The sequence below is a fragment of the Cyclopterus lumpus genome, chromosome 1 (assembly GCF_009769545.1).
Source record: "Cyclopterus lumpus isolate fCycLum1 chromosome 1, fCycLum1.pri, whole genome shotgun sequence".
NCBI lineage: Eukaryota > Metazoa > Chordata > Actinopteri > Perciformes > Cyclopteridae > Cyclopterus > Cyclopterus lumpus.
This window is the reverse complement of record NC_046966.1, coordinates 25,831,621-25,841,620: the sequence shown is the minus strand read 5'-3', so window position 1 is coordinate 25,841,620 and position 10,000 is coordinate 25,831,621. Positions and strand designations below refer to the sequence as shown.

Below are 10,000 nucleotides of genomic sequence, written 5' to 3'. Positions count from 1 at the left end.
ACACTCAAGTCATCTGGACTGCTGAATAACACAAGATCACTGCAGGAGGATATCATTTACAGTGTGTGTATGTGTGTGTGTGTGTGTGTGTGTGTGTGTGTGTGTTTGTGTGTGCGTGCGTGTGTGTGTGTATCTATGTGGGGGCTTATTGTATGCTGCAACCTGGACTCGAGATACTTGATTGCTCCCGTCTCCATGGCAGCAGCAGCTCATGTAATGAGAGAGAGTGATGGAGAGACGAGGGCAAAGTGTAATTCAAGGAGAGACACACACACGCACACACACACAGACACACACACACACACACACACACACACACACACACACCAGTGGAGTGCTTGACGTCATTTTATGTAAATCAATCTATCCTCGTACAATATGAAATCTGACAAAAAAGTTACACCTTATTTATTGTGCATTTTCCTTCATAAAGTCCAGCAACTCATGTCAATTTCTGCTCATTACATAAAGAATGTCTTTGAGAAATAGACTTCCGTCTTCACAGAAAAAAATACTTCCATCCATCCATTTTCATCCACTTCCCTCTCACCCACGATACTTTCCAGCTCATTCTGGGGGATCCCGAGGCGTTCCAAGGCCTCTAGCGTGTCCTGGGTCTTCCCCGGGCCTCCTACCAGTTGGACGTGCCTGGAAAACCTCTAATGGGAGGCGTCCAGGAGGCATCCTGACTAGATGAACCACCTCAGCTGACTCCTTTGGACACGAAGGAGCAGCGACTCGACTCCAAGCTCCCCCCTGATGTCCGAGCTCCTTACCCTATCTCTAAGGCTGAGCCCGGCCACCCTACGGAGGAAGCTCATTTCGGCCGCTTGTATCCACAACCTCGTTCTTACAACCCAGAGTTCGTGACCATAGGTGAGGGTTGGAACGTAGACCGACCAGTAAATGGAGAGCTTTGCCTTCCGGCTCAGCTCCCTCTTCACCAAGACGGACCGGTACAGCGCCTGTTTTACTGCTGCAGCCGCACCGATCCGCCTGTCGATCTCTTGCTCCATCTTACCCTCATTTGTGAACAAGACCCGGAGATACTCTGTCCGGACCACACCGGTTTCCTTCAGGGCACCATGGCCTCAGATTTGGAGGTGCTGACTCTCATCCCCACCGCTTTACACTCGGCTGCAAAACGCCCCAGTGAATGCCGGAGGTCACGGTCTAAGGAGGCCAACAAGACCACATCATCTGCAAACAGTAAAGAGGCAATCCCGAGACCACCAAACCTGACCTTCTCCACCCCCCGGCTGTGCCTAGATATCCTGTCCGTGAAAATCACAAACAGGACCGGTGACAAAGGGCAGCCCTGGCGAAGGCCAACACCCACCGGGAACGGGTCTGACTTAATGCCGAGAATGCGAACAGAGCTCCTACTGCAGGCATACAGAGTCCGGCATCCCATACTCCCGCAGCACCCCCCCAAAAAAACCCAGAGGGACCCGGTCGAAAGCCTTCTCCATGTCCACAAAGCACATGTAGACTGGTTGGGCAAACTTCCAGGACCCCTCCAATAGACTTGCGAGGGTAAAAAGCTGGTCCACAGGTTCACGGCTGGGACGGAATCCGCACTGCTGGTCTTGAATCTGAGGTTTGACCAACGGTCAGAGCCTCCTTTCCAGCACCCTGGCATAAGCTTTCCCCGGGAGGCTGAGTAGTGTAATACCACGATAGCTTGAGCACACTTTCCGGTCCGCATTTTTGAAAATGGTAACCACCCCGGTCTACCAGTCCAATGGCACTGCTTTCCCTTCCTGAGTCGTCGGATGGTTTGCCAGAACCTCCTTCTGGCGTCCGCGACCACTGCACAGGTACCGGCAGGCCAGAAGGGCTGCCGGTACCTGTCAGGTGCTTCAAGAGACCCCTGGGCCAACCAGGCCCGAAAAGGCCTCCTTCTTCAGTTTGACGGCTTCCCTCAGCCCTAAAGAAAATGCGAATTGGGCAAAACAAGGCGCGGCATAATCCTGACTGCAGCACGTTGACCAATCAGTGGAGAGTTCAGTTGGCTGACACCAACCAGCTGAATTCCAGAGTGTATTAACAACGCTTTCCGACAGTGTTACTCTGTTGTCTGGGCTCATTTGTAATAACTCATTTAGTTCAACACTTTAGTTTAGTCAGGGAGGACTTCATCATCATTATCATCATCATCATCATCTCAGTGTGCACCTTGGATGAAAGAATGAAAGCGGAACACCTCGTCTCTACGTCGCTCCTCCTCAGGCCTAATATGGTCACTTCCTGTTCACCGGTTGCAAAATAAACAACATGGCGACGGCGTCGACACCGCGTCCGTCGGTGTCTTTGCGTTGACTTTGTTCGGGATCTGGTTTGGTGGTTTTGGATTGAAGCATCTCTACCAGTCGTATTTACAAAATCATGTTGTCGAGTTTCACTGAATCGTTTTCTTGATGCTGAAACAAAGAAGCATCTATTCTCCAGACATCGGTGGACCGTGGCGAAAAGAATTAAACACAAGAAGGCTTCATCGTGTAGTTATGATACATATTTATCTGGAGGCCGGACCTCGTGACCGGTGGAAAGCCTTTTATTCTCACAGCCTCATGACTTCACACGGTTTCAGAGTTAAATAACAAAAACACTCACAGCACATTTTTACACTTCTTTCCTGTGGTTCAGTTCACAAGAAGAAATACGTGATCATATAGAAGTGTATGCTTCATGTGTTAAAGCTGCATTCTCTCTCCTGACCACCAGGGGGCGACTCCTCTGCTTGTATAGAAGTCTATGCTTCATGTGTTAAAGCTGCATTCTCTCTCCTGACCACCAGGGGGCGACTCCTCTGCTTGTATAGAAGTCTATGCTTCATGTGTTAAAGCTGTATTCTCTCTCCTGACCACCAGGGGGCGACTCCTCTGGTTGTATTGAAGTCTATGCTTCATGTGTTAAAGCTGCATTCTCTCTCCTGACCACCAGGGGGCGACTCCTCTGCTTGTATAGAAGTCTATGCTTCATGTGTTAAAGCTGCATTCTCTCTCCTGACCACCAGGGGGCGACTCCTCTGGTTGTATAGAAGTCTATGCTTCATGTGTTAAAGCTGCTTTCTCTCTCCTGACCACCAGGGGGCGACTCTTCTGGTTGTATAGAAGTCTATGCTTCATGTGTTATGATGTTCATTTAGTAAATTATGGTCATTTAGAGTCAAACAGACCATAAAGATGGTTTAGGGGCGGGTCTACACCGTGATTGACAGGTCTCAGTTCAAATATGGTCAATTCCCAAAAAACAAGATGGCGCATGAATCAAGGCTTTAAAGCGTCCACAAACCAACGAGAGACGTCTCCATGACGACGTCCACTTCTTGACTTCATTATTTTAATGAATCAGTTTCTGACAGAAAGACTTTCCACCGTTTACTAGAAAGATAAAACATTCATCTTTTTCCTTTCTGCTCCTTGATGAAAGTGTTCCTCTTTAATCCTTTAAGTGAGAAATATTCCGAGCTCTGCTTTGGAGTCAAAACAAACCAACACCTGTTTGTTCTCCGAGTGCATTCACACGGTCCTGAAGGAGAAGTGTTAACAAGACGTGAACTTCAGCTTGTATGAAATATAATATATTGTCATTTAATGAACCAGAAATACCACGAAAACCAAAGAGTTGCACCGTTCCTTTAATAAGAAATACACACAATCCTCCGTATTCCTCATCTGAATCAGATATGAAATACAACTAAAGCAGCCTCTTGGATTTGTTGTTGTTGTTTACTACCTATTATTATGGATGATGATACAAACAGAGACCAGGACCCATTGAGGCCTCCAACCCGCCTGACATTAACCCGTTGAGTGCCACAAACAGACAACGGGAGCACGAAATATTATTATTTCTTACACAATTTATAGGCACAAAAGAAAAAGCAATAAGACAGGATATATATATATATATATATTCATATATATATATATATATATATATATATATATGAATATATATATATTAATGAATACATGTCTCTCTGCCTCGCTCACCCACGACACGATGCGGAGGACGGTCTGAGGCTGCTGGAAGAAGGTGACGGGGTCGAAGGCTCCTCCGGCTTTCCCGGCTCCGTACGCCTGCATCCCCTCCATGGTCCTCCTTCCTTTCTGCACAGCCTCCTCTCTGGTCCTCCTTCCTTCCTCTGGTCCTCCTTTCTTCCTCTGGTCCTCCTTCCTTCCTCTGGTCCTCCTTCCTTTCTGCACAGCCTCCTCTCTGGTCCTCCGGTCCTCCTTCCTTCCTCTGGTCCTCCTTACTTCCTCTGGTCCTCCTTACTTCCTCTGGTCCTCCTTCCTTCCTCTGGTCCTCCTTCCTTCCTCTGGTCCTCCTTACTTCCTCTGGTCCTCCTTCCTTCCTCTGGTCCTCCTTCCTTTCTGCACAGCCTCCTCTCTGGTCCTCCTCTCCTCAAAACACACAGGAGGAGGTCCTCGAAGCTCCTGGTTCTTCTTCTGGAAGCCTCCCTGGTCTCTCTATCTTTCTGTTTTTTAATTTAACCTCTAAATTCCCCGTCGTCCTCTTCTGATGTCCGGCCAGAGGAAGCTGGATGCCAGTGTTTTGATGATGCTCTCTCTCTCTCTCTCTCTCTCTCTCTCTTTCTGTGCATGAGCCGGTGGCGAGCACGTGAACGCGCCTCCAATTCTCACTCCTTTTGGGACGGACGTCTAATGAAAAAAAGAAAAGAAAAGAAGCGCACACAAGCGAGCACGCGCACGGGTTTATGAGGGGTGCGCGCTTGTGCTCACAAGACGGTTGCACAAGGAGTCACGCGCTTTACCGTTTGACTGAAAGGCTTTCTTTTCTTCTTCTTGCAAAAACAAGTTGACTCAAACCGGAACAGTATTTCAGTGTTTTATTTTAATTGTATTCATTTATTATTAACCCCGCTGCAATAATATGCTTATACAATTGAAAGTGATGCAATGACGTTACAAATCACCACAAAAACATGGAGATCCGTGATATAATTAGTCATTTGTGACGCCGAGGTAAGAAACCCCGCCCTCTAGTGGCCGCACTGGACGTTGTTTTCAGATAGGTGTGTTCGTGTGCCCTTCGTCTTGTCTTTCAGGTAGCTCTTTTTCCAACCTAAGCACTCCACGTGTGTGCCCGGCCGACGAGCTCGGCCCTTGTACCGCGTCGGGGCTACGGTTTGAGTTCTTAATGTGTCAGGGCGACCGGCAACAGCAGTAAGTGTACCCATCGTGAGTAAAGAACGCCTGTCAGACCGTACTCAGGTGGAATTAGAACACCGTTAAACATAAGCGTTTGGACGTCTTCCCAACCAGCCAATGAGAGCGCGCCCGACCGGACCAATGAAAACGCCTCCGTAGCTTGGTTGCTAAGAGACGTGTTTGCCTTCCACGTAAAGCGGGGCGACGTCCAGCGTCGTAAAGGAGCCCCCGGTGTCCCGGTAGCCGTCCGCCGCCATGGTGAAGTTGAGGGCGAGATGTCTGCTGGTCGGTAAGGTCCCCTCGACGTGTTTATCCACCCGTCGTCAGGGTTACTCAGCGCGATGCGTTATCGTGACGCGGTCTGCGTCACCAAAAACCACTTCCGGTAACGTCACGTATATATCTGACACCTGGGTAACTAATGCAGGTACATGAGTACATTTTGAGGTAATCATGGTTTAGTTCCGCATCCGGGACATTTACAGGATTTACAGCAGCAGAGGAAATAATAACAATAAATACGATTAAAAACATATTAAACCGGACACACTACAATAAATATAACTGCATTGTATTTATATGTTATTTAAGTGTTTTGTGGTCTACAACACGTCAGAGTTACTCCACCACCTTTTATTTGACAGCTGGAAGTTATGACTTAAGTTTTTAAAAAAGTATTTTTGATCGGTGTGTAGTTGTCAACAATTCCTCCTCTAAACATGTTCAAATTATCCAATATTTCACAAAACATTTTTTTGGTGTATCAGAACTTTGTCTTTAAAAAATATATATTTTCTTCCATTTGTCATCTGGCGTTCCCATATATATACATATATATATATATATATATATATATATATATATATATATATATATATATATATATATATATATATATATATATATATATATATGATACGTGTGTGTGTGTGTGTGTGTATATATATATGATACGTGTGTGTGTGTGTGTGTGTGTGTGTGTGTGTGTGTGTGTGTGTGTATATATATATATGATACGTGTGTGTGTGTGTGTGTGTGTGTGTGTGTGTGTATATATATATATGATACGTGTGTGTGTGTGTGTGCCTAGGAGACGCTGCGGTGGGTAAGAGCGCCCTCTCCCACATGTTCCACAGTGACGGCACTCTCTTCCAGAAGAACTACAGCATGGTGAGAGCTCAAGTGGTTTAAAGGCTTTGTTGTTTGTATTATTCGGGATAATTCATGACGTGGAAGAGAGCCCGGTTTAAAAAACAAAAAACAATACAAGAATTATCACCTAAGAAAGTTTAACTTTATTCATCTTATATTCACACTGATGATTCATGGTAAACTTATTTAATTTATATATTTTTCTGTTCTGGCTTTGAACTGAAAGAGTGTCTCCTGACGTTAAAAAAGGTCTCAACATTTGATTTCTCTGATGTAATGACGTCATATGTTTATACTCTTTACTGCCTGTAAGGACCAGCTGAGGGCTGACGGCTCCACCGGGGATGGGGGGGGGGGGGGCGGGTCTTGTAGCTGGTTTGGGTCCAGAACAGGTTTTGTGGGTGAGTTCTGGACACGTGCTCTTGCTGCGTCAGCAGTATTGGGGGTTCTGAGGTGACGGGAACGTCGATAATTAATACCGCCGGGTTCTGGAAAGCCAACAGAACCGGTTCTTAACGAGCGGGCACACACACACACACACACACACACACACACACACACACACACACACACACACACACACACACACACACACACACACACACACACACACTGAGTTCCTCCGCACTGCATCGGCCTTGAGTATTAACAAAGTAGAAAAAGGTGTTGGAGGACATGCAAATATATACGTTTATATATAAATAAGAGCGCAGGTCCAGGTGGATTGAATGTTTCACCACTTTGTATTGGCAGAAATATTTGAGGTCGTCGGCCATTCTCCTCACGTCCTCCTTTGAGAATGTCAGACAATACACGGCTTATTGTTGCTAATGGGGCCTCATTGTTATTCAGAGGTGTGTGTGTGTGTGTGTGTGTGTGTGTGTGTGTGTGTGTGTGTGTGTGTGTGTGTGTGTGTGTGTGTGTGTGTGTGTGTGTGTGTGTGTGTGTGTGTGTGTGTGTGTGTGTGTGTGTGTGTGTGTGTGTGTGTGTGTGTGTGTGTGTGTGTGTGTGTGTGTGTGTGTGTGTGTGTGTGTGTGTGTGTGTGTGTGTGTGTGTGTGTGTGTGTGTGTGTGTGTGTGTGTGTGTGTGTGTGTGTGTGTGAGGTCAGATCCATTCATTCTTCTGGCTCTGACCTTGAAGGAACCCTCTGCTTCTTCAAGGTCACCCTAGACCTCCGTATTCTTCTGCCTCCTCCCCTCTCGGCTCCTCCTCGGTTCCTCATCAGGAGGTTCTCTCCTTTCCTCTCCGTCCTCTCTACACTCGTCTATTCTCCTCTCCTCCTCATCTTCTCTTCTCTCCTTTCCTACCCTCCCTTCCTTCTATCTCTCTTCTTTCCTCTTTCCTCCTTTCCCCTTCTCATCTCCTCTCCTCCCATTTCCTTCACTTCACTGCTCTTCTTTCCTCTCCTCCTCTCCTTTCCTTCTCTCCTCTCCTCTCTATAAAAGCCACAGAAACATGAACACAACAAGATGCTTTGTTGTTGTTGTTGTTGTGTTCGTCAGACGGCCGGAGTGGAGCTGCTCGTGAAGTGCGTCCTCATCCCGGAGAGCAGCGACAGCGTGGTGAGTGACAGGAAGTCCCGCCCCCCTGAGCCACAGGAAGTGGGGAAGAAGTTCAACGCCGTTAGCTTCTCATCCTCTCTCCCCTTCTCTCCCCCAGGAGCTCTTCATCGTGGACTCTGCAGGGAAGCAGGCGCTGATGGACGCCTGTGAGAAGATGGTGAGGCTGCTTCCCTTTAGCTTGTCTTGTTTCCTGTGTGCATTGAAAGGAGGAGTCTAACCCGTGCGGCCTCGTCCTCAGTGGGGCGAGCCCTCCTTGGTGTGTCTGGTGTTCGACGTGACCAGCGAGTCCTCGTTTACCAACTGCAGCTTCTGGATGGAGCGAGTTCAAGCTCGCTGCCGAGGTCTGCACCTTCCAGGTAAACCTGTGACGTGCACCTGACAGACGGTACTCGGGGTGGGGGGGACAGGTTCCAGACAAATTGAAGGTGTTTTTACTTCATATTCATTTATTACTTTATTACTTTAACATTCTAAATGCATGTTTCTCTGGATTTCTGTGTTAATCATCTCCATGTTACATAAGAAAGCTGTGATCCAGGTAAAGGTGCGCTTCATTCGGTCGCCTGTCATGTCCTCTTTGTGTCTTTTGAAAGACACATTTCTACATGATGTCCTCTAGACCGTGGTGCTTTTTACCTCCATGTGTGTGTTCCTTGGTCTCAGGTGTGCTGGTGGGCAACAAGTCCGACCTGTCCTCCAGAAGGGAGGTCCAGGCCTCCGTGGCCCAGGAATGGGCCCAGAGCCAGGGGTTGGACTACTACGAGACATCGGCCGTGAGTGTTCTGGGTTGTTTTGACTTCGTACGGGTGGAGAGACGACGTCCTCCTCTCTCACTCTCACTCTCTCTCTCACTCTTTACTCTCTCTCTCACCCTCTCTCACTCTTTACTCTCTCTCTCAACCTCTCTCTCACTCTTTACTCTCTCTCTCACCCTCTCTCACTCTCACTCTTTACTCTCTCTCTCACTCTTTACTCTCTCTCTCACCCTCTCTCACTCTCACTCTTTACTCTCTCTCTCACCCTCTCTCTCACTGTTTACTCTCTCTCTCTCTCTCACCCTCTCACTCTTTACTCTCTCTCTCACCCTCTCTCTCACTTTTTACTCTCTCTCTCACCCTCTCTCACTCTCACTCTTTACTCTCTCTCACTCTTTACTCTCTCTCACCCTCTCTCACTCTTTCTCTCACCCTCACTCTCACTCTTTACTCTCTCTCTCACCCTCTCACTCTTTACTCCCTCTCTCACCCTCTCTCTCACTCTCTCACCCTCTCTCTCACTCTCTCTCTCTCTCAGAAGGAGATGGAGAACTGTGAGGCGCCGCTCCTCGGTCTAGCCCAGGCCTTCCACGCTCTCTACCAGGAACGCCGCGAGGCCGTCCAGAACCTGAGTCCGGCTTAGAACCTTCCTCCGGTCCAGACTGGGACTGAAGTTGTTCTTCTCGCCCATTCATCTGCCCGTCTGTTCCCCGGTTCCTTCATCTGCCCGTCTGTTCCCCGGTTCCTTCATCCGGCCGTCTGTTCCCCGGTTCCTTCATCTGCCCGTCTGTTCCCCGGTTCCTTCATCCGGCCGTCTGTTCCCCGGTTCCTTCATCTGCCCGTCTGTTCCCCGGTTCCTTCATCTGCCCGTCTGTTCCCCGGTTCCTTCATCCGGCCGTCTGTTCCCTGGTTCCTTCATCCGCCCGTCTGTTCCCCGGTTCCTTCACCCGCCCGTCTGTTCCCCGGTTCCTTCATCCGCCCGTCTGTTCCCCGGTTCCTTCATCCGGCCGTCTGTTCCTTGGTTCCTTCATCCGGCCGTCTGTTCCTCGGTTCTTTCATCTGGCCGTCTGTTCCTCGGTTCCTTCATCCGCCCGTCTGTTCCCTGGTTCCTTCATCCGGCCGTCTGTTCCCCGGTTCCTTCATCTGCCCGTCTGTTCCCCGGTTCCTTCATCCGGCCGTCTGTTCCCCGGTTCCTTCATCTGCCCGTCTGTTCCCCGGTTCCTTCATCCGGCCGTCTGTTCCCTGGTTCCTTCATCCGGCCGTCTGTTCCTCGGTTCCTTCATCTGCCCGTCTGTTCCCCGGTTCCTTCATCCGGCCGTCTGTTCCCTGGTTCCTTCATCCGGCCGTCTGT

General features: G+C 48.7%; 2 protein-coding genes across 2 annotated transcripts in view; one reads left to right on the top strand and one right to left on the bottom strand.

Moving 5' to 3' along the window:
• Positions 1-4,162, bottom strand: part of LOC117730902 (synaptogyrin-1-like) — an 11,540-nt gene extending 7,378 nt beyond the window's left edge. The window contains exon 1 of the mRNA XM_034532968.1: positions 4,002-4,162. Coding sequence (XP_034388859.1) covers positions 4,002-4,103 — 102 coding nt within the window. The 5' untranslated portion in view covers positions 4,104-4,162. The remainder of the gene's footprint in view (positions 1-4,001) is intronic.
• Positions 4,163-5,121: 959 nt separating this feature from the next.
• ift27 (intraflagellar transport 27 homolog (Chlamydomonas)) overlaps positions 5,122-10,000 on the top strand; it is a 5,206-nt gene continuing 327 nt past the window's right edge. Inside the window, exons 1-7 of the mRNA XM_034533034.1 lie at positions 5,122-5,469; positions 6,271-6,350; positions 7,835-7,894; positions 7,992-8,051; positions 8,133-8,250; positions 8,558-8,667; positions 9,188-10,000. The exon at positions 9,188-10,000 is cut by the window's right edge and continues 327 nt beyond it. Coding sequence (XP_034388925.1) covers positions 5,436-5,469; positions 6,271-6,350; positions 7,835-7,894; positions 7,992-8,051; positions 8,133-8,250; positions 8,558-8,667; positions 9,188-9,292 — 567 coding nt within the window. The 5' untranslated portion in view covers positions 5,122-5,435 and the 3' untranslated portion in view covers positions 9,293-10,000. The remainder of the gene's footprint in view (positions 5,470-6,270; positions 6,351-7,834; positions 7,895-7,991; positions 8,052-8,132; positions 8,251-8,557; positions 8,668-9,187) is intronic.